Source organism: Thamnophis elegans, chromosome Z, assembly GCF_009769535.1.
Source record: "Thamnophis elegans isolate rThaEle1 chromosome Z, rThaEle1.pri, whole genome shotgun sequence".
Classification (NCBI taxonomy): domain Eukaryota; kingdom Metazoa; phylum Chordata; class Lepidosauria; order Squamata; family Colubridae; genus Thamnophis; species Thamnophis elegans.
Window position 1 is genome coordinate 131,372,247 of NC_045558.1, and position 25,460 is coordinate 131,397,706.

The following is a 25,460-nucleotide window of genomic DNA, read 5'->3' on the forward strand; positions in this document are numbered from 1 at the left end:
GATCCCAGGGGAATATCAGGACCTCATAGAAGTATTCAGCAAGACCGAGTGCAACATTCTGCCCCCCCACCCACTCCGGATGAGGCAGATTGCAACATCAAAATCATCCCTGGGGCAAAATTACCTAAACCCAACTGTATGCCATGATGCCCCTGGAAATGCAAGAAATTTGCAAATATATAGACTAAAACCTAGCACGAGGGTTCATCGAGCCAGCCAAGCCATTGGTTACACCGCCAGTCCTGTTCAAAGAAAAAAAAAAAGACCGAACTATGAGATTGTGTGTGAACTTTAGAGGAATCAATGCTGTGTGCATACACAACCTATAGCCCTCCCCCTCATGAAGGACATGCTTTCTCACCTGGCGAAGGGAAAAGTCTTCACCAAACTAGACCTCAGAGAAGCATACTACCAAGTACGGATAAGGAAAGGAGATGAGTGGAAAACAGTGTTCAACTGCCCCCTAGGTAGCTTCCAATTCAAAGTTATGCCTTTCAGACTGCAGAGAGACCCAGCAGTGTTAATGCAGTTAATTAATGAGGTGCTGCATGAGCACCTCTACAAGGGGGTTCTCGTCTACCTGGGTGATGTCCTCATCTACATGGAGACCATGAACGACCACAAACTCCTCGTCCGACAGGTAGTGGAAAAACTTCTGGCAGCCAACCTGTACGTCAAGCTATCCAAATGTGAATTCCACCATGCACGGCTAGACTACCTGGGCTACCAAGTGTCAAATGAGGGAATAGAGATGAACCCAGCCAAAGTACAAGCCGTCCTAGGCTGGCAACCCCCTTGCACTTGCAGGCAGCTACAAAACTTCCTAGCATTTGCAAACTTCTATAGGCAATTAATCTGCTCCTTTGCGAAGATTGCCAAACCCATGACAGACCTCTTAAAGACATGGAGTCCAGGAACAAAACCTCACCTGCGACAACCTCTACAGTGAAACATAACCTGCCAAAAGGCATTCAAAATACTAAAAGAAATGTTTGCAAAGGAACTGGTGCTCAAACATCCTGATCCCAAGCAATACTTTGTGATCCAAGCAGATGCCAGTGGCATGGCAGTGGAAGTGATGCTATTTCAAAGAAACAACCAAGGAAATTTACAACCCTGCACCTACACCTCCCACAAGCTCACTGACACCGAGAGACAATGGGCCACATGGGAAAGGGAGGTTTTCACAGTGAGATAGGCACTGCTAACCTGGAGACACCTGTTGGAAGGTACTCAAAAACTGTTCAAAGTCTGGACTGACCACAAAAATCTGGAGGCTCTCAGGACCCAGCAGAAACTATCACCCAAAACAAGTCCAATAGGCTCAATACTTCAACTATTTCGATTTTGTACAAAAGCACATTCCAGGGGGAGGGAACTTTCTAGCTGACACCCTCTCCAGCATGCCCCAGTACAAATATGAACAGGAGCAGGTGGTGGACGCCATCATTTCCTCTACCCAAATAGCTTCCCAAGTGACCACCAGATGACAATGCCATGGTCAGCAAGACCAACCAGCAAGCAACCTAATCATGACTCAAAACCAAACTGCTAGCAAAGTCCTGGTTCTGAAACAACCAACACATCTTGACAAAAAGAGATGACCTTGCATGGAAGGGGATGAAACTCTATGTCCCATAATCCCTTTTCACCCTAATTCTCCAGAGGAGCCACGGCGCCAAACCGGCAGGTCACTTTGGGTTCCAAAAGACTTTACACGTAGCCCAGAGATTGCAATAGACTTTATAGTAGAGTTGCCAAAAAGTGGGAGAGGACCCTGATTTGGACTGTAATAGACCTGTTCTCCAAATAGGCACACTTCATACCCTGCAGTGGACTACCCTCAGCTCACCAGCTGGCCAAACTGTTCCTGAAGCACATCTACCACCTGCATGGAGTACCTCGAAGAATTATCTCAGACAGAGGGGTCCAGTTCATGGCTAAGTTCTGGAGGGAGTCCCTGTGGTTTATTGGGTCATCCCAGGGCCTTAGCTCAACTTTTCACGCAAACACTAAGGGTATGGGTCAGAGAAACTGAATGCCATGGTAGAGCAGTACTTAAGGTGCTACGTGAACTATCAGCAGTCCAATTGAGCAAACCTTCTGTTTTTTGCTGAGGTTGCACACAATAATGCTGTTCACAGTAGCATAAGACTAACATCATTCAAAGTAGTGAGCAGCATGGACTTTGTCCCAATGCCTGAGTATCCCCTCCTCAGTAAGCTTGACTGAGTATCCCCTCCTCAGTAAGCTTGTCAATGCTAAAAGCAACCTGAGAGAATGTCCACAAAGCACTGGCTAAAGCAGCATAAACCTATAAGAAACAGGCGGACTGAGCTCCGCAACAACCATTCTTGGTGGGAGAGAAGGTTTACCTCTCCACAAAATATTTGAGGTAAGACTCCCTAGCAAGAAACTGGGACCAAAGTTTGTGGGGACCATTCCCCATAGTGAAGATAATCAACCCAGTCACAGTGCAATTGAAACTGCCCTGACTGCTAGGGAAGATACACCCAGTATTCCATAGTAGCCTCTTAAAACCCTTGGTTGGATCCACTCTGAGACCACTTCCCTGGGAGCCCCCAGGCCCTGTGGTCATAGAGAGGCAAACCCATTATGAAGTGCAATGAATCCTTGATTCAAGGTGGCACAGGAGTACTTAATCCAGTACTTAATCAATTGGAAGGGCTACCCCTTGTCAGAGGCATCTTGGGTAAAGAGTAGAAATATCCAGGCTGATCGCCTTATAGGAAGATTCCATAAAAAAATCCAAACAACCCCAGGGGGAGAGAGTAGCCTTAAATCCTATACTTGTACTCAAATTGTTTTTGCTTCATACATGTTGCTTTTGGAAAGTGAGGGGAGCTGAATGTCAACTCCCAGTGTTGTCATGGGGAGAGAAGGAGGAGGAGTGCATTCCATGCATACTGTCGGCTGGAGTCAGATCTGAGATTACTGCAGCTGGTTTGGGAGGGGTGCATTTTATAGGGGAATGTGATTTATGACACAGACTGAGTGGAGGGATGGAACAGGGTAAAGTTCAGCAATAAATCAACCAAAGTATAGACTTGACTGCAAACAGATCTTACCTAATGGTGCTCCTAATAAATGACTAGTTTTGTATTGAAAACTTGGCTCAATACTTATGAATCAATTAGGGCATTTTTAGGAAATCTGACACTATGGTTCCAACATTTCAATATTTAAAAGTTTCAACAGAGCCAATTATTAATAAGATTTAGTCAATTCCATAGTTATTCCTCCAAATTCCCTAAATTTATCATCTTTAAAGTTCTTTAGTATTTTACAGTCTTTTGGTTTTCCAGTTATTTGTCTTCCCAATTATCCAAATTTTAATGTCTTATTGAATTTTTCCTCTTTTCCCTTTTCTTCTATCATCTTTCTTCTTTTGCTTTGTAGTGTGTTCTGTCAAATAGCATTAATAATCCAAATCCAAATTAATCTACTAGATTTCCTCCACAATCAAATAATCAGTTTCAATAGTTTAGTTATTTGCAATTTAAATTTGCAATTTAGTTCATCTTAAAAATCTTCAAAAAAGAAGCTTACTAAGTATTTCAAAATATCCAATCATCTTCTAAAATAGAATCAAGGTCAGGCCGCCTTCCAGTTGTTGTTTAATTTCTTCTGTTTTGTGTATTAGACATTCCTCACTTTCATTGAAAGTTCTCACATTGTAGTGCTCTTCTTTTTCCAATAGGTGGCACTCCTGCTCCAAATTCCAACATTTAAAAGTATTACAAAAATAGCTGAATATTCAATATGTCCAGGGGGTGTAAAGATACAAATAAGAAAGACAGTTTTCCTCAAAAATCACCTTTCAGATTGCTTAAACTTTTTTCCAGGCTTTCTATATTTTAAAGCTTCCTTTGGGCATTTCTTTCACCTCTTAATTTTCAGTCTTTAGTCTTCTCAGTATGTCTCATTGTTGCTTCCTTAATGCTTGGAGATTATTTCTTGAAATTCTTGTACTTAAATCTTTAGAGCAAGAGTTGGAAGTTATCTCACCCAGCTTCAATTCTTTGTCCATGGACCATGCCAGCCTAAATCTTATGCTCCCGGTTATCCCAGTTTATGACAAACCAAAAATGGCCCTTGTAACTGCTGCCATTCAGGAGAGCTTGCTTCGGACCTAATGAGGAAATTGTGAGTTCCTCATGGTCCACCAAGTGCCTCTCCTTTCTTCAACACCCCTACAAGGTGATGTTAACCCCATAGGGTTTCCCGACAGCAGTTGTTGGCTGGATTATGCAGGGCTTGGCAGTGCCTGCTATTTTTCAAGCCGTTCTCACTGTGACGTCAACTGGAAGTCTGTCATTTCCACTTTGATTACCAGTAAACTAACATGTTGCATTGTTGCAAACCAGAAGTGGTATCATTTATTAATAATCTATAAGGCTTACATGTATAAGGCTTGCTTACATTCACATATTAAATGTGAATGTAAGCAATCAAAATATTTGGAACTTTGTGTCATAAAAAATAATTTGATGTGGAATGGAAAGATATGGACATTGTGATCTATCTAAATCATTTCCCCAGCTTAAATTTAAATTAGTTTTTACACATTATGTGGACAGCTGTAGTTATGGAATAGAACAATATCATCTGATGGATTAGAAAATATAAGAGATTACCTGCCATACTTGATGATTGAGAAGCTTCTGCTTCCCACTACCAGCCATTGTTCTATGTTTGATGTGGGATGTAAGCATGGCTTGGAAAGCATGTGCCACAGCATAGACGGCATTGTAGATACTGTAACTTTGCCCAGTCATGCTCAGTTCAAAAACAGAGCCTGGAAGATTCTCCAGCTTCTCTTCCCCAGTGCATCTTTTGTCCGATTCTTGGTTTAAATTGGAATTTGAGAAAGAACATCCAAAGGCTTGTTCCCAAAAGACCCTTGAAAAACTATCTTCATTTTCTGGAAGATTATTTATAGTCTGAAGAAATGTATTGAAACCTAATAATTCTCTTGATGAAACTGCAAAAGAAAGAGCCCCATGGATGAAGTCAATATTGCTGTTTCTTTGAAATGGAACTGAAGCGAATTCCATCTGGGCTGGTAAAATCCAAATTTTATCTTTTATCTCAACTATTGTGTCCAAATATTTTGAAAGAGAGATTATTGTTCTGAAAATTGCCATGACCTGGTTTTCAGAATATATGATTGCAACACTGGAGGTACTTGTCATAAGGATTTTGTATAACTTAAGAAAATCATCTATTTTTTCTCCCAGCTGGTTTGAAAAAGCTTCTGTTGGAAATTCTTCAAAATATTCAAAACAGATTCCTTTTTCTGAAAACAAGGTGAGCTCTTCCCTCAGAAATTGTTCACCAATCTCATTTTCCTGACAAATCAGTCCAATCCAAGTCCATTTAAAATGCAGCAGCAACTGGAGGATCCCCATAATTTGAAGATATTCATTTGGAAACATCTGATGGTAAAAATCTGTATGGATCATGTTATCAGTCACTGGAGCGGAGCCATATGTTAACTAAGGGGGGAAATATATGCACAGGTATTTGTAATGAACTATGAGAACAACCTTGGGAGACAGGAGGAGGAAACATAGACTAGACAACTCTCATGCAAAAGGTATCTCAGTCAACAGCCGTAGTGGAGGCATAGGAAGACATTTAGAATGGATCCTTCAAAATACTTTAAATCTTGCAATATTCTGTTACTGTAATCTTACTGTGTATGTATATGTTTGTGTGTGTGTATGTGTGTATTCAGAACAATCAAAGTATCAATATTATGATAGAGGAATGCCAACTAGACACACATCACATTTTGGTTGTGGAACCTTAGACATAGTTTTGGAAGAAAGGTTGGAAATATTACACAAAGCAAAAATCTTGAAAAGCATCAGGAATGAACACCCCATAAGTCCATGACTCAAGATTGTTTCACTGCTCTCTACGAAATGTTCTAGTGAAGGAATTCCCCATTTGTGGGACATACATAGAATATTAAAACCCTGTTATGATTGCTTTCAGACAATGGCAGTCATGGAAATGTGGTAGGGTGGCCTTTTATTTATTCATGGAAGTTATTACATAATCTTATTACGAAGATAACTTAATAAGGTTTTTAATCCCTTAACTTTTATTTATTTCCTTTGAAATTTGTCTAACTGTAGGTATAAACACCATTCCACTTATTGGTCCCTCCCTCCCGCCATCTCCCTGCCTCCCTAACTCACTCACTTCCTTCCTTCCTCCCTCCTTTCCTCCTATATTCTTGGATATAGAAATGTTAGGGCAGATGTTTCAAATGACAACCAAACACATACAAAACTCCCCAAAACAAACACATTGGCGACACAAATCAGAACATTAAACACATGCTGGGCAGATATGATCTCGTAGATGACCCTCACTCTGTCAAGGACCTTGGAGTACTCATATTTAATGATCTAAGTGCTAGAGCTCACTGTAACAGCATTGCCAAAAGGCATTAAAAGTTGTTAACTTAGGGAAGCTTCTTCTCTGGTAACATTGCACTGCTAACCAGGGCATACAAAACCTTTACCAGACCAATTCTTGAATACAGCTCATCTGCCTGGAGCCACACTGTATATCAGACATTAATAAGATATTTCATGAGAAGATTACTCCACTCCTCTGCTTGCAATAGAATACCTTATGCCAGTGGTTGGCAAACCATGGCTCGTGAGCCACATGCAGCTCTTTGGCCCCTTGAGTGTGGCTTTTCTGCCACCACTGTGCCACCTCACATTCCTTGTCTTCTGGCCGCGGCTCCACTCCAAGGGGAAACATAGGTGCACACAGGCGCTGCACAATTACAGCCCGGAGTAGGACCAAAGCCCCTCTCCCAACTGGCCCTTCCTCCCTCGGAGGCCTTTGGAGGCCTTTGGAGGGAAGCTTCTGCAGAAGCCCAGGTGAATGAGAATAAGTTCCTGCCATTACGAAGTCTCCAAGACTTTAATTGTATGGGCTGTGTATGTGTGCCTATGTTTTCCACAGCGTGAAACAGCAGCGAGGCTCTGCATGGCCAGCGATGATTTTGGAAGTCATCTGCGAGGGCGGGGTCCCCCTCATGTTGCTTGTCTTCCCAGATGGCCTCCGGAGTCATCGCCGGCTGCACAGAGCCTTGCCGCTGCTCCATGACATGGAAAACATAGGCCCACAGGCTTCCCATAATGGTGGGAAGTTGTTCTCACTTGCCCGGGCTTCTGCAGAAGCTTCCCTCCAAAGCCCTCCAAGGGTGGAAGGGCCAATTGGGAGAGGGGCTTTGGTCCTGCTCTGGGCTGTATTTGTGCGGCATGTCCATGTGCCTATGTTTTCCATGGTGTGGGGCTACAGCTGGAAGACAAGAAATGCAGACAGACCGAAAGAGGCACAGAGAGAGAGAGAGACAGAGAGAGGGAGAGAATCAGAGAGAGACTGACACACACACACACACACACACACACACACACACAGAGGGAGGGAGCGAGGGAGTGAGTGAGAGACAGACAGATAGAGAGAGACACAGAGAGAGACACACACACAGAGTGAGTGATTAAGTGAGTGACTGACACAGACACAGACACACACACACACACACACACACAGTGACAGAGATGGGGGAGGGAGGAGAGAGAGACACAGAGAGACAAACAGACACACAGAGAGAATGACAGAGAGATCCAGAGAGGGAGGGAGAGAGAGACAAAGAGCCATACACACACAGACAGAAAGACAGACAGACACACATAGAGAAAGACAGAGAGAAACAGAAAAAAAGAGAGAGAAACAGAAAGAAAGAAAAAAGAGAACATGGGAGAGAGAGATGAAAGAAAGAAAGAAAGAAAGAAAGAAAGAAAGAAAAGAAAAGAAAAAGAAAATGGGAGAGAGAGATGAAAGAAAGAAAGAAAGAAAGAAAGAAAGAAAGAAAGAAAAGAAAGAGAACTTATGACCACAATTGAGCCCAAAATTTTGGTTGCTAAGCAAGAGCATTGTTAAGTGAGTTTCACCACATTTTCCAACATGACCGCTGAGCCACTCCCACAAAACAGGCCACACCTTCTTTTGGCTCTCAAAAGAAATTTCAATCATTGTACTGGTGATATTTGGCTCTGTTGACTAATGAATTTACCGACCCCTACCTTATGTCAATAGGCTTGAAATTTTGGACCCGGACAACCTAGAACTATGCCACCTAAGCTTAGTACACAAAATTGTCTGCTACAACATCCTATTTGTCACCAACTACTTCAGCTTCAACTGCAATAATACACGGGCAAATTATAGATACAAACTCAAAGTAAACCGGTCCAAACTCGATTGCAGAGCATATGATTTCCACAACAGAGTGGTCAATGCCTGGAATGCTCTACCCGACTCTGTTTTTACATCCTCAACCCCCAAAAACGTTTAACTTAAACTGTCTACCACGGACCTCACCCCATTCCCAAGAAGTCTATAAGGGAGCATGCATAAGCTACCATCATGCCTACTGTCCCTGTCCTACTGTTCCAATTTATTTGTACTCATTTCTTATATGTATATACTTATACCTGCTTATACTTATATGTTTATATGTTATATTCATACTTATGCTTGTTTTCTCATACAAGCTTGACAAACCAAAATAAATAAATAAAAATAAAATAATTATGAATGCATTGCTTGAAGCAATCATATCCTTTCATAGAAGAAAGACTTCTGTCTGTGATTATTTTGATAAACACCAGTTAGTACCTGAAAAAAAATGAATGTGTTATGTGGCATCAACAGGATTTTTCTTTTTGTTCAGAAAATCTTACCTGTGGCATCTTGTAAATGCTCAAAATGTCTGCCATAACTTGAGCCACATGAGAATTGGGTCCTGCAATAACACAAACTACATTTTGGTCGATGCTGCATTTATAGTTGGGAACAAATCTGTCGTGTGAAGAAAGAAGCTCCATAGAAGCCAGGTAGGTCCACGTTGCCATGAAATAGCTGTTAGATATCCCCAAACCCAGAGTGATGTTTGGCAAGATCTGGGGATTTTCATTGATCTCCTTTACAGCAAAGATCAAGGACAAGATATGCTGGTAGATCTGTAGAAACAAACTTTAAAGGATGGCAATGCCTCTGTCAAAACACTTGCATTTCCAAACAGAGAATTTGGTATATTTCAATTTAATAATCTTTGTTCACAACAAGATTCAAAAATAGATTTTAAGCTCCAGACAGTCTGTAGAAAGTACATATCCTCTCTATTTCATAATAGAACCAGATATTTGGCAGATAACCTGTTTGCTATCTATATCTTTGAGTACTCTAACTTACCCCTTTTAGATTATTTTTATAGCATAGGTGTTGTGGCCTGGCAGGAGCTGTCACCAGACTCCGATAGCAAGGGGTCTTATGAGTTGGCCTTGGAGGAGGTGGAGGACCCTGGACAGGGTGTTGACTCCAAGCAGGGCGAGGAGAGACTGGTTGGCCACCAGGTGGCGGCAGAGCATTGGATCAAAGGGAATGTTCATGAAAGCATTTGGGAGTTGTATCAGGATGCATGCAGGCGCAGATCTACTCAGCGTAAAGGACAAAGCAGTAACTACAGGAGGTGATTGCGAACAGCTGAAGCTGATCAAGATCCCCACCTGCTGATAAAAGAGACTGCTGGTGCCAGGCCCTGGTTGCAGAAGTCAACGTTCCGTTCCCGTTCTAGTGATTGTTCTTGTTCGCGTTCACAAACCGAGAGAAGCCAACTTGGATAAGTGGTTTGAGATAAGAGAAGCTGGGTTTGCATTTTGGTGTGAGTTATAGGACTTTCTGCCAGAGCTAATTATCTTTGTTTATTTGGGCTTGCAGCCAACAAGAGCTTGGACTGATTAAAAGAAACCTTTTTAGTTACGTGGCTTTTGGCTTTCATTCCTGGATGGAGAATGGGGGGTCAGAACACATAGGTATATTTATATCTCATTTTGAAATATCAAATGTCTTGTAATGAACCATGTTAGGAAAGATTATACCCAAAACCTATAAGGGAAACATTGTTAGCTGCCACGAAATACTCTCTTTGATGTCGAGGGTGTTATACATATGGGTTAGATTGCAAAATTGCTAGGGAGAAATTCAGTTGAAGATGCAGCATTCTTTTTACATATTACGTAAAGGCCAAAATATTATGCTTCCATGTTTATCCTTTTCATGTGATCACATTTAAATTCATTGTGTCTTTCACCTTCAGTTCCATGATTCCCCACCTGACCACTCTTCTTCTCTCTCCCTTCTCTATACCATTGTTATTGAGTTCCTTTCTCAAGGTAATAATCTCATGTAATAAATGATTAATTTATTTTTGGTATCTATGACTTTACCCATCTAGCTATCTAGTTACAGAGTATAACAGAATAACAGAGTTACAAAGGATCTTGGATGTCTTCTAGTCCAACCCCTTGCTCCAGCAGGAAACTGTATACCATTTTAGACAAAATATTGTCCAATCTCTTCTTTAAAACCTTCAGTGTGGAACACCAACAACTTCTGGAGGCAAGTTCTTTCACTGATTAATTGTTCTAATTGTCAAGAAAAAAAAGTCCTTAGTTCTCGGTTGCTTCTCTTCTTGATTAATTTCCATCCATTGCTTCCAGGAGCTTTAGAGAGTAGGTTGACACCCTCTACTTTGTGGCAATCCCTTAGATATTGGAATACTGTTGTCATGTCACCCCCTAGTCCTTCTTTTCATTATATTAAACATATCCAATTCCTGAAAACATTTCTTGCATGTTTAGCCTCCAATCCCCTAATCATCTTTGTTGCTCTTCTCTACACACTTTCTAGGGCCTCCAAATATTATTTATATTGTTGCAGCCAAAGTTGGATGTAATATTCCAATTGTAGTTTTGTCAAGGCATTATAAAATGGGACAGGTAATAGATATAGATAGAAAATAGATAGATAGATAGATAGATAGATAGATAGATAGATAGATAGATAGATAGATAGATAGATAGATAGATGATAGATGGATGGATGGATGGATGGATGGATGGTCGGTCCTTATTATATTTATAAAAGATTGACTCAAAACATTTATAATTTTACTGCTTTTCTTATAGTCATTATGTAAAATAACCCTGCTAGTCTCTCACCTCTGAATCAATGACCTCTCTTTTCTGAATACCTTCTTCAAAAATTGTCCCAAATATGACTTTTTAAAAGGCAACTTGACTTTCACTGTTTTTCCCTGAAGATGTTTCACTGCTCCTCCAAGAAACTTCTTTAGTTCCTCTTCAAGGAAAAACAAAGAAAATTCCAGTTGCCTTTTGAAAAAATCACCTTTGGCACCACCATGACCTGGATGACTGAGAATCTACATAGGCACCATTCAAGAATTTTTCTAGATCGTTCTCCTACATCATCCCCTATTTCCACCCCTTCTCCCAAATCATCTCTTAGGACCTTACTCCATATCTCTGAAGAAAAAGGATGAAGAATGGAAATGTTTATGAGATAAAAGTGTACTTAGATGTCAGGTTGCTAAAACCACAATAGAAACCTCCCTCTATTGAAAATGGTTGGACAAGTATGATATCAATTCCTATTCTTCGCTGATGAATTCCATTCAGCTTCAATCAATCAAGAAATAGGTGACATGGAATCAGAAAGTATAACCCCATCCACATAATGAAAACAGTAAAAAAATATTACCTTTGAATTGGTGCACCATGGAAGTTTGGAACAGAAGCATTTGAAAACTAGAAAGCAGGGAGTTAAGCAAAACTCAGATATCTGTTAAACAAGACCATATATATTGCTATAAATTTCATGAAGATAAACATAAAATGGGGAAAAAAACTGTTAACCAAATTATTATAAAATATGTAAGAAGCAGAGTACAATCTCGGAGCAGAGAAAGGATAGATGAAAGGGGATAAAAGTTAAGTTTCAATAATTTATTCCATGCCCAAATTACATTGACTAATTATCCAGAAAGATTGGGAAGCTGATAGAATTAAGAAGGACAAGTACATACATGGGATTATCAAGAAGTTCTTCCGATGGAATTGTTCTGAAGGTGATTAGGTTAGGCACCATACAGATCAGAGAAATAATGCCACCAATGATGAGATCACCTGAATGGTAAGACTTGTATTTAATGCTAGGGTTGTCTATGGTGCATTTAGCAGCATGGCATATGATCTGAGGGATTAATATTATCACCCACAGCCTGAAGAGTAACATAGCAAATCACAGATGTGTGTGTCCAAATGATCATTGATATGGCTTCTGAATATAGGACAATCTTATATTGCCTCTTTCTTTCAGATGACCTGAATGCAGAAATGCATAGCAAAAACAATCAGAATCACAAGAGACTTGTTCTTTAAGCTTTATATTTCAATGTGTTTAGGAACAAGAAATATTAATAATATCACTCAGTCTTGGTTGGCTTGCTGTTTTGTTCTGCTCTTTGAAACTCCCTAGAGTCCAGAGCAGTAAAATTAAAACACTGTCAATTATATCTTGCTCTTCTGATGTTGCTGAGGAAAATAAATGATCGCACCCAGATGTAAATGGTTTGTGATTGTTTTATGTAGCAACAAGAGAAAAATGCATTGCGGTCAAAGGGAAAGAATCTATAGAAGGTAAATAAATAACACAATGACTGAAAATTTGCTTTGTACATGGTTTTGTCTTGAACATTATTTCGCTAAAAAGCATCTGGCACCAAAAAACTTTGAAAGGGACATAAATACCATATTTTTCAGAGTATAAGACACACTCCCCCCACTAAAGAGGCTGAAAATGTGGGTGTCTTATACTCTGAGCTTTTTGGAAACTTTTTTAAAGCCCTAATGAAGTGCTTACGAAGCACAGAAGATCACTTCACTCATTAGTATCTCAGTAGGGCTAAAAAAGAGGTTCAAATATTAATATTGCAGCATACTGTTGGAAAAATTCCCAGTTTGTTCCAGCTGGGAGAAGCCAACAATGAAAGATTTGAAGACTGTCTTAAGAAGTAGTTCTTTTGTCCAGTTTCTATTTTTGGGAGATAATCCTCTCAAGGGCAAGGCAGAGGGTTCCTGTGATAAATATTTTGAGCCAATAATTTTCCTAATATTGAATTCAATGTTTTGATGGCCTGGTTAGCTGGAGGTTGGAAGTTCTTCTAGTTCTGGAATGTGAAGAGGAACTGTATATAGAAGTACTGAAAACTCAAGCTACTGTCAGGGTTCCAAGAACACCTCCAATGAAAGAAGACTCTGAGTTTTGCTTTTCTTCAAAGTTCCATTTTTTTAGAGATGTCATATTGGCACATATGGGAAAACCTGAATCTGAAAGCTTCCAGGTTTTCCCCACCCAGAAGAAAGTTCAGGTCCCTGCCCAGTACCCACATGTCCATCACATCATACTGCATTTTTTCTTCTTTTGCTTCTTGTTGCTTTTTTTTTTTTTACTTCTGGATTAAAACCTTCCTTTTTATTTAACAATTCTTCCTACTATTTGTTATTAAACCATGCTAAAAGAAATCTAAAGAACTTTGTTTTCTACAGAAGGTGAAAATGAGTTTTTGAAACAATGCATCTCTCTTCTTATTTGACTTCAGTAACTTTGCAGCTGAAGGGTTTGCAACTCGTTTACAGAAACTGATAAAGAACCAAGGGCACGAACTGTTTTCACAGGTGCCTCTGAGAATTATTTTGGCAGGGAGAAAAAGAAGAAAGTGGGGGGGACATAACCCTTCCCCTTTGAAGAGCATAAAGAACTTGTGTTCAAGTCAATTTAAAATAAAAGTAAGAGAGGCCTGGAAGGCTAGAGTGGCAGTCACTATTAGTTTTTTTTCCCCTTTCTCTCTTCTGTTTTGGAAACATGGATCAATACTTAGATGAGGAAACCTTAAAATTCCAAAATATCTTGGCTGGAATTCAAAATCTATGGAAGGATATGGGAGAATTGAGAAGAAGTTGGAAAACTAGTCATCCCCACAACAAAAGATGAAGGGGTTAGAGCCCCAAAAATTAAAAGGGAGAATGAAGATATAGAAGATAAAGATAAGACAATAGATGAATTTATTAATGGAGCAAATCTGGGTGAAAATGGAAAGAAGGGAATATGGAAAAGGGAATTTGATGAATTGGAGCTCTACTCCAGATTCCAGGACACAGAAGAAAAAAAAATACTAATGATGATAGACATAGAAGAGAATTTTTTCAGAGCAAGATTGACAACCAAAGACAAGTTAACTTTAGTAGCAACTGGTGGGCAAGGAGATTATCTGAGAGACTCTTCAAGCAACAAAGTGTGGAGAGAGCCTATAAAAACCCTATAAAAGAGATAAAAAAGAAGACTGACTCCACAATTGGCAAGAGAGATAAGACTGTTTTGTTACTGGAAAGATACAGGTTGACACTGAAAGTTGGTAATAAAAAATTAGGTTTTTTTTATTATTGGTGATTAATAAGTAGGAATTTTGTAACTCCTAGATTGTTTTAGATTGTTATTAAATGTTTACTCGCTAACAATTAATTAACCATAAATAATAATAATGAAATGATAATGGATACAGCGTAATGATATATACATGTATTGACAATTTAGTAAAAGAAATTTGGATATAAATTGTAAATTGTGACTTGGGAAAAAGACTTATAAATTTTATTAACAAATTTCATTTAGATCTTGTTATAAAGGTGTAAGGTTTTTTGGGGACGGGCTGATGAGTGGAGATGGGGCATAAATAGTAAATGATTTTTAAGCCAAGTATAATAACAAAAAGGAATGTTAATGGACATTGTTTAACCAATATATACATGCTATGGTATTGGCAAAAGTAACTTGGATATAAATCCTAAAAAGTGAGGTGAGAGGTCTATAAAAAACCTTATAAAGGAGATAAAAAGAAGATTTACACCACAATTGGCAAGAGAGATAAGATTTTTTGTTACTGGAAAGATATAGGTAGATAATGAAGTTGATAATAAAAAATCAATTGATTTTGGTGACTAATAAGTAGGAATTCTGTAACTCTTGGATTGTTTTAGATTGTTATCAAATGTTTATTTGCTAACAATTAATTAACTATAATAATAATAATAAGGAAACAATAATGGATATAGCCTAATGATATATACATGTATGGTAATCTAGCAAAAAAAATGGATATAATTGCAAATTGTGACTTGGGAAAAAGATCTATAAAATGTTATTAACAAGTTTTTATTTAGATATTGTTATAAAGGCCTAAGTTTTTTTCTTTGGGGGGGGGGGGGTTCTGACGAAAGGAGATGGGACATAAATAGTAAATGATTTTTAGCCAATCATAATAATACAAGGAAATGTTAATGGCCATTGTTTAACAATATATACATGCTACGGTATTGGCAAAAGTAACTTGGATATAAATTTTAATCAGTGAGTTGGAAAAAGGGGGCTTAGAAACTTTATTAATTGACATTTACTTAAAAGATGCTATAAAGGTATAATATTATTTGAGGATTTTTTTTTAAAATAGCTAATGAATGCCATTATGTGGTTGTATCTTTAAGTATGAATGATTTAAGGTAAAAGCACGTTCAAATAACTGTAGTCAAATGAGAATTGTGGTACATTGATAGTAAGATATACAAAGATGTTTGATTTAAAGTGTATATCCTAATATGAACTATAAGTAATGACTGTGGAATAATGCACGAAGATTATCTGTAACCAATTGACACACTTCTACAAGATGTAATGAAGGATGATTCCTTTTGTGCTTTTGTTCATTAAAATAATTTAAAATTCAAAAAAATAAAAGAAAAAAATAAAATTGGGAGTGCCACCTGCTGTCCTCTGAGCTATGTTTTCAGCTGTGATGGCATCCTGCAACCCTCTGCCAGTAAAAATGGAGCTCAGGAGAGCCACATGTAGCCCGAGCTCTGCTTCATGGGCAGAGGTACCACACGACCTCTTTCCTTTGCTGTTTACAGGGCAGTCCCAATGGCCAGATCTAAGCACAGCACACACTAGAAGTGGCCTCCGGGCTTTGAATTTGACACCCCTGCTCTAAGCCATGTCTAGTGTGCTTCATATAATCAGTGGGAAAATCCTCTTGTCTTCTGTTCTCTTGGTAGTAAATAATCTAATTATTCCAATTGTCTTTGTTTGTTTGTTTTAAACATTTCAGATTTCAGATTTCAGATTTAATTATTTGTATGCCACTCTTCTCCGGGAGGGACTCATGGTGGCGAACAACTCAAAAGGGGAAAGGGGATACAACACAATACATATAATTAAAATACACAAGAGTCATACGGCCATACAAGTCGAGAGGGGAGGGGACTCATCAACCCCAGGCCTGCCGGCACAGCCAGGTTTGACAGCTTTCCAGAAGGCCTGGAGAGGGGTGAGGGTCGAATCTCCACAGGGAGTTCATTCCAAAGGGCGGAGCTGCAACAGAGAAGGCCCTCCCCCAGGTAGTAGCCAGATGGCATTGCTGGTAGACGGAAACTCGAGGAGGCCAACCCTGTCGATCTAACAGGTCTGTGGGAGGTAATTGGCAGAAGGCAGTCTCTCAAGGTACCCAGGTCCAATACTATGAGGGCTTTATAGTTATGACTACGCACTTTGAAGCGTATCCGGAGACCAATCGGTAACCAGTGCAGCTCGCGGAGGATAGGTGTAACGTGGGTGTAACGAGGTGCACCCACAATCGCTCGCGCAGCAGCATTCTGGACGAGTTGTAGTCTCGAATACTCTTCAAAGGCTGCCCCATGTAGAGCGCATTGCAGTAGTCCAGGCTTGAGGTCATGAAAGCATGATGACTGTCGCGAGTGCCTCCCGGTTCAGGTAGGGGCGCACTGGGGCACCAGGCGAACCTGAGCAAATGCCCCCTGGTCACAGCCGACAGGTGATGTTCTAAGGTCAGCTGTGGGGTCCAGGAGGACTCCCAAGTTGTGCGCCCTGTCCTGAGGGGCGTAAATTTCACCCCCCAGCCTGAGTGATGGAATACTGGGCCAAATTCTTGGGAGGGAAACACAACAGCCACTTGGTCTTGTCTGGATTGACTACAAGCTTGTTAACTCCCATCCAGACCCTGAAAGCCTCCAGGCACTGGCACATCATGTCAACCTCTTCACTGAGTTGGCACAGGGGTGGACAGATACAACTGAGTATCGTCCGCATATTGATGGTATTTTATCCCGTGCCGTCGAATGATCTCACCCAGTGGCTTCATGTAGATATTGAACAGAAGGGGGGATAGGACCGAACCCTGAGGGACCCCATAGTTTAAGGGGCCTAGGGTTCGACCTCTCTCCCCCACTAACACCGACTGCGACCTGTCCGAGAGGTAGGAGGAGAACCAGCAAAAAATGGTGCCGGCCACTCCCACCTCTCGTAACCGTCGCAGAAGGATACCATGGTTGATGGTATCGAAGGCCGCTGAGAGGTCAAGGAGCACTAGGATGGAGGAATAACCTCCATCCCTGGCTCTCCAGAGATCATCGTGCAGTGCGACCAAAGCGGTTTCCCGTGCTGTAGCCAGGCCTGAATCCTGACTGAAGGCGTCCAGATAATCGGTTTCCTCCAAGGACCGTCGGAGTTGAGAGGCTACCACTTTCTCAACAACCTTCCCAATGAAAGGGAGGTTGGAGACTGGCCGGTAGTTGTTCAAACTAGCTGGGTCCAATGATGGCTTCTTCAGGAGGGGTCTCACCACCGCTATCTTCAGTCCCATGCCGGTGGAAGAAGCCCTCCCGAAGAGAAGCATTCACCATCACCGGATCCAGCTCTGCGTCACCTCCTTGCTGTTCACGACCAGCCAGGAGGGACACGGGTCCAGTACACAAGTAGCAGTACTCAACGCTCCTGGCCTTGTCCACTTCATCAGGAGCAACAGGTTGAAAGTCAGTCCAGAAATGTTGTTCAAGACCTTCCCCCGGTACCCCGGCTGACTCTGCGCAATTGGAGTCCAGGTCCATCCCAAGCCGAGCAACTTTGTCCGCGAGGAACTGGACATATTCCTCTGCTCTACCTTGTACGCAACCCTCGTATTTAGGAGGGAGCGGGTCACCCTAAACAAGGCGGCAGGGCGTGACTCAGCGGACGCTATCAGAGCGGCAATGTGATTGTTCTTAGCTGTCCGTATTGCCTATAGATATGCTCCGATGCAGGTTTTCAAAAGTGCTCGGTCTGACTCGGATTTACTGGTCCTCCAGCGGCGCTCTAGGCATATCTTTTGGCGCTTCATCTCCCGGAGGTCCTCGGTAAACCAAGGGGCCCTCCTGGATCCACTGCCGCGGATCGGCCGTAAAGACGCAATCTGGTGGAGAGTCTCAGACGCTACCGAGTTCCAAGTAGCAACTAAGGTCTCCACCGGACTGTGGGCGAGAGTATCAGGCATAACGCCAAGCGCCATATGGAAACCCTGAGGATCCATAAGACGCCTGGGGTAGAACCACCTAATCGGTTCCTCCTCCCTACAGCGGGGGATTGGTCTCCGAAAGTCAAGCCTCAGTAGGAAGTGGTCTGACCATGACAGGGGCAAGATCTCACTACCCCTCAAACCAAGATCACAACTCCACTGCTCCGAGAGAAATACGAGGTCGAGTGTGTGACCCGCTGAGTGAGTCGGACCCTGGATTACTTGGGTCAAGCCCATGGCTGTCATGGAAGCCATGAACTCCTGTGCTCCATCAGAGTGTTCACCGAGCGAAGGCAAGTTGAAGTCCCCCAGTATCATAAGTCTGGGGAACTCAACTGCTAGCTTGGCTACTGACTCGAGGAGCAAGGGGAGGGCTGTTGTTACGCTGTTGGGAGGCAGGTACGTCAACAACAAGCCCACTTGACCTGCAAGGTCCATCTTCACCAGCAAGGACTCACACCCGACAAGCTCTGGAGCAGGGATCCTATGAGGAACTAAAGACTGTCGGATAACAATGGCCACTCCTCTGCCCCTTCCCTGGGATCACGGTTGATGAAGCACCTGAAAACCCTCTGGGCACATTTCTGTGAGGGGGACTCCTCCCTCCGGGCCCAGCCAGGTTTCAGTAATACATGCCAGATCTGCCCCCTCGTCTTAATTAGGTCCTGGACGAGGGGAGCTTTATGAACCACAGATATGGCATTTAGCAACAGCAACCTGAGACCAGGGTCCTGACTACTAACGCCATTTCATTAGATGTTCACCATCATGTTATTCTATTTCTATAGTTACTATAATAATTGCAGTATAGATTTTATTGTTTTCTGGTGTTTTCTGGTGTTAAAATGTCTGATATAGTGATGGACTCATTGAAGATTTACATATATATGGTTTTGTATTGTTGACAAAGATAAAAATAGTAATAGCTGAAAAAAGCATTTTGCAAATTCAGAGAAAAGTTGGAAAAATATGCAAATTAGAATTGAAAACTCAGTAGTTTGGATAGAAAGATTTTTTCTTCAGATTGATCTTTTTCTACATAATGTAACATTTAACTGCATGGAATATTTGGCATCAAGTATAAATACATGAAAGATTAATATATGGCTGGTCCTGTATTTTTAAAAGAAAATATATTTACTACTGAGATGATGAATGTGGGTGTTTTTCTTATGCAGTGCATACCAGGATTATTTTGAGCAAAAAAAATTGCATTGAACAAACTTAAACAAATTTAAAGCAGTTCATCAGAATGAAGCTTGAACTAGAGACTAAGAAGTAAAAAGCTTAATACATAAATACAAAACCTTGCAGTAAAAGTAAAAAAAAATATTACTTCTGTTTTTTTACAAGTAGTTGCTTTCTGTTCAAATCAGGCCTCAGAACAATAATGAAGCACTTAGGAGAAAAGATGCAGCCCAGTAATCCAGCTGCAGAAGCTAAAATAGAGAAGATTTCCACAGCTACCATGTATTTCCCCTTAGTGCTCAGATAGGTAGGAACAAATAATAGCCAGACGCTACAAAAGACAAACATGCTGAAGGTGATAAATTTGGCTTCGTTAAAGCTATCTGGTAACTTCCTGGCTAGGAAGGCTTCCATGAAGCTGATAGCAGTCAAGAACCCCATATAGCCAAGGACAATGTAAAACATGATGGCTGAACCTTCATTACATTCCAGGAGAATTTCATCAGGCATTGAGTTCATGTCTGAATCTGGGAATGGGGGAGAAGTTGCCAGCCATATACTACAAATGGTGATTTGCACTATGGAGCAAGATAGGACAATAATATTAGCCACCTTTTCCCCACCCATTTCCTCATTTTGGAGCCTGGCTTGGTGGCCATGAAAGCAGAACAACTATTGTGGTTTTCCCCAATATGCAAGAAAGGGCAATGGAGAAGATGATGCCAAAAGCAGTTTGTCGCATAAACATTTTACTTGATCGGGTTGCCCAATGAAGCAAAACACAAAGGAATGAAAACAGAAGAGCAATGAGAAGAATGTAGGTGAGGTTCCTGTTGTTAGCTTTGACAATGGGTGTGTCTTGGTGTTTAATGAAGATCCCCAGCACCACAGCTGAGATGAAAGAAAAGAAGAAAGCACACTTGTCAAGGTGATTCCCAAGGGTTCTTTGTAAGATAAAAAGACTGTGTGTTTATTAATACACAGAGTTTGGTCCATGTTAGGGTAGTTTTCTTTGGGACATGAGAAACAGTCATCTAAATCTGGAAAAGGAAATAGAATACCCTTCATTACATTGACTGAATTGACAGAGATCAACTTCTTAGAAAATACTGTGACATGATGTACAATTTTGTGTGATATGATTTGATTTGGTGTGCACAGAATCAATATTGGATTGAATCTCATACTGGTCCATGGGCTGGATGCGTCATGTGCTGGTCCTGCTACTACCCAGTAGTAGCAAAGGAGCAAAAGTCCCGATACATCACGTGATGATGTTGTGATGACACAAGTTTGACACCCCTGCTTTAGAGGAAACAAACCTTAATACTACACTGCATGCACAATTTTCATAATTGTTTGTTTCTCAAGAATCCTTCCTCTGAATCCATCTGCCTTTTGCTGATTATCTTCCCTTCATCTTCATATAATGTTTATTTTACTAATTTATTTAAAACATGTATATAGTTGCTCATTTTATGAGCAGATGGCTACTAGTCCAGAATTAAAACAATATCAATAATAAAACAACATAAACAATAAAAGAGTCTTATGGGGTGGGGAGGGAGTATTCCATAGTACAGGGATTATCACAGAAATGGCATGCAATCAATGAAGACCATAGTGACTTATGTTAGTGTTCTTTGCCTTTCTCAATTATAAGAATGCTAATCAATAATGACTTTATGTCAGGGTTCCAAGTAATATCCCCATACAAAGCAGAACTCCAAAGCAGGCAGGTTCCTCAAAGGAAAAAAATATATTGGAGATATCATATTGGCACAAGTTAGTGAAAACCAACTCTGAAAGTTCCTGTGGTTTTCATCTGATTAAAAGACATTCAGTCACATTGTCCAATCAAGGTTCTAGCTGGTCACATGGTAACAAGACTCCTCCTCACCCCAGTCACCTGTTGAAATATCCTTGGCTCCCACAGGAAACTATTTTGTTTTGACTACAAACTCCCCATTTAAATATTGAAATGATCCTGAGTATTGTTTTGCAAGTGTTGGAAATATAGATATTGTGCTTTAATTTGAACACCCTTTAAGTCTCTCTGTTTCTCCCTCTCTCCCTCTCATGCTGCAGTGTAGACTGATCTCTTCAAATCTGTTGTCCACTGTATTCTTCACTGGAGTGTCTGGTATATGCATGGATCTCCATGGATTATTTTTTGTGTTCATTACACAGTATTTCAGTTTACCCTATTTATTCTTGTTTGATCTCACATCTGTGAGTTGGGGCCATGTTTACCTGGGACAATCTCATAAATGTTCTCATAAAAAAATTATTTTTAGGATCTGTAGGGATGAATGCCTCAACTACTAGGAAACCTGGTAATATTTTGAACCTAGTCACCTTCAGGGCTATAAGATATGAACTGTTCTTTCATGGAATCACTTACCTGTCTGGTTGGCAATTTTCCCTTCTGGGCAGCAAAGGCATTTGTAACAGCAAAATGGCTTCCCTTCTATTTTGATCTTGCTGTACCCCAAGGAGCAATGATCATTGCACAAAGAAAGAGGTTGTGTCTGTTAGTAAAGGAAAATGCAATATATTTAGAATGGAAACATTACCAATCTAAGACATTTTAAATTGGAATTATCAATCATTCTATGTTAGATTACTAGGCTTGGTTTACATATCCTTCTGGCATAATCAGGTCAGGGATGGATTGCTCCCAGCATTACTGCCGGTTTGGTGCACGCAAAAATGTTGTGTTCACACTGACAAATTTTGTGTTTGCACACACGCCAGACATGCACTCTGCACCTGTGCGTATTTATACAAAAATAGGTCTGAGCATGTGCAAAACATTAAAAAAGGAGAAAAAAACATTTGCAATTACAATTGTTTTGCACATATGCAACCGAATATTCAAGATGGCAGCCTCAGTAGGAGAACTGGTTCGGGGGCTTGGCAGGCCTGGGTCACCACCGGTTCCAGTGACCCAGGCCACCAAACCATACTGGTTTGTCTGAACCGATCGGAACCGGTAGGAACCCACCTCTGAATCAGGTGTGTAATGAAAAAGGTCTCTTATTCATCTGTTAGATATAAATACTTGGTTAGTTAGCTCTGAAGAAGAAATACATTCAGTTAATTTTTCTTAGACAAAATCCTCTTTGAAATCCTGTTCATGAAGAATGTTGCTTTTCATGTACTTGATTCCTTAATTTGTGCATCTGTTCAAGTGAGCCATTCAAATATCAACTGAAGTATGTGTAGTGAACCCCCCCCCACTTAAAAAAACCTGAATAAATGTTACCTGGTTAAAAATATTGGGCCAGACAATATTATCTGCTGATAGAGAGAGAAGGTGTTCGAGTTGAATTGATGGATCAACCTTTCCAACTTTCACCCTAAGAAAGGATAGATTTTGGAAGCTGACCCAGTTGATGATATCAAAACCAAATGCAACCTTGCCATTCTGGTCAAAAAAAATGTTTTCTCCACAACTGTTGTTAAATGAGACTTTTTTCAGGTAGCGATGAAGCTGAAGGATAGAACATGATAGTAATTAATAAAAGTATACAAGGATGACAAAAATATACAGCAGTATTATTTTCCAAGGTATTCTTGCATTTCCAAACTATGCTAATAATAACCATTATTCCTCACTTCCATTGGCAAGTGGCCAGAAAAATTACCAGAGATGGAGTTACTAAAGGAGGCTAACAGCACTCTTGTGGATATCACACTGAAGTATATGTCCCCATAACCAGCAGCTTGTCCCCGTTTGATACCATTTAGCAAGTGTAACATCCAGAGGTGAGTTCCTACTTGTTTGGCCCAGTTTGGCCAAGTAGGTAGTAACTCGACCACCTATGCCTCTGAACTGGTTCTGTCTGCAGTGCCGAAGGTGCCGCCATATTGTTTTTTCTTCTATGCAAGCCCAGAAGCAATTTTTTCACTACTGCGCATGTGCACCTAGCCCCCAAAGTGCATGCACACCGAAGCATGTCCCTGAGTGAACCAGCAGTAAAAGAATGTGGAACCAACCCCTGATACCATCCACTTCTAACTTCTTCCTCATCATTATCCCTCTCCTCTGCATGTTGTAACTTCCTTTGTCAGTGCATGAAACACCAACATTTTGTCTTTTTCCTCCCTCTCATAGTTATGTATAACTTTTTTTTTAAAAAAAAGCTATTTTAAATATTACAGGAGAAGAAGGGGCACATGCATAAAGAGAGAACATATTGATAATGATACAGGCACAAATCCCCTTTCAAAATTATTATTTGTGTTGACAGAGAAAGGTGTGCAATTTCTCAAAATTTGTAAGGGAAGGAATTCTCCTTCAATCATCCTTAAATTGTTTGGAAGTGACAGTAGGACCATTAAAACGAAAGCTCTATGGAATATGTTTGGTTTTTAGCATCTTATGTTATTATTGTATTTGTATTTGTATTTATTTGTCTTGTATGCCGCCCACTCCCGAAGGACTCCGGTGGCTCACAATAGACAAGGGAAGGGGAAGACTAGACAAAGACAACACTTTAAAAACAAAACCACAACATTCACAATTTCCACGGGGCTGGATGTTTCACAGGCCCCCCGGCCTGCTGGAGCAGCCAGGACTTGGTGGCTTTGTGGAAAGCCGGGGGGTTAGGGTCATAAGGTCCGGATCTCGACAGGGAGATAATTCCAGAGGGCTGGAGCTGCAACAGAGAAGGCTCTCCCCCGGGGGGGGGGGGTCGCCAGCCGACATTGGCTGGCGGATGGAATCCAGAGGAGACCTAACCTGTGAGATCTGATCGGTCTATGGGAGGTAATCGGCAGGAGGCGTCTCTCAGGTACCCAGGTCCGATGCCATGTAGGGCTTTATAGGTAGCGACCAGCACCTTGAAGCAGATTCGGAGACTAATGGGTAGCCAGTGCAGCTCACGGAGGATAGGTGTGATGTGGGTGTACCTGGATGAACCTCTTGAGCAATTTCAACCAACTTGTACAAAGATGACGTACTCTCTGGAAACAAATACGGTGGGGATAAGACACCCCAACACTCCTCAGGGCATGTGTTCTGTTAAGATAGAGACTGTTGTACCTTAAAATGGCTTCTGCTGCTGCTGTAAAATGGCTTTTACTGTAGAGCACAGTGGAGTTGCCATGGTAATGCTTCATGGTACTCCACAAGGGGGCTCCCTCTGGTAAGGGGGAAAGTCTAACATTAGAAATTACATTTGGTCCAGACATTTTCCCCTATAAATACATGGTAAAGCTGGGTTATCAACTAATAATCTATATTTTAAATAGTCACTGAATTCTCCTTCCTTATTAAGATCTCCCCCATATATCTGAAGAGAGAGGGGGGCACAAAGTAGTTTTCACTCTAATGTTATCTAATGGCCATTTTTCCCCCAATTCTCAACATTAAATATTCATAGAGACTTAGCCTGTTGCAATTAAAAAAGCTAGGATAGAAAGTTCTCACATTCTGATCCACTTGTCATTCCTCCAGCATTATGAGTGGTAGGAATGTATTATGACTATGTATTTTTTCGAAGTATAAGACGCAACCTTTTTTCCTCAAAAAAGCTGAAAATCTGGTGCTCTTAACATCAAATACAGGCATTTTTTGCCTCCTAAGCCGCCGCCCCCTTCACAAAAAATGGCCGTGCATACCCTTATGAAGTTTTCAAGAGCTCCTCAGGGCTGGGAAATTGAGCAAACCATGGCCAGTTCCCCCCTCCTGTCAGCCCGCCAAACACTCTATAAGGCTCCTAAGGCTATGCTGCAAATATTGTTGACAAAAAAGGGTTCCGTTCACAATAATTGGCTGATTTTGCTCATTTTTGGCCCCCAGAGCACTCTGCAAGGCCCCCCCAGGCTTATTCAGTCTTTTTTTTAAAAAAATTGGCCTGTTTTCATGAAAACAGGCCATTTTTGGGAGGTT

General features: G+C 40.9%; 1 protein-coding gene across 1 annotated transcript in view; it reads right to left on the reverse strand.

The window, feature by feature from the left end:
* Positions 1–25,460, reverse strand: part of LOC116521814 (vomeronasal type-2 receptor 26-like) — a 42,712-nt gene that overhangs the window by 9,919 nt on the left and 7,333 nt on the right. The window contains exons 4-8 of the mRNA XM_032236465.1: positions 21,966–22,092; positions 19,841–20,088; positions 12,002–12,168; positions 8,799–8,976; positions 4,659–5,519 (exon numbers count right to left, since the gene is read on the reverse strand). Coding sequence (XP_032092356.1) covers positions 4,659–5,519; positions 8,799–8,976; positions 12,002–12,168; positions 19,841–20,088; positions 21,966–22,092 — 1,581 coding nt within the window. The remainder of the gene's footprint in view (positions 1–4,658; positions 5,520–8,798; positions 8,977–12,001; positions 12,169–19,840; positions 20,089–21,965; positions 22,093–25,460) is intronic.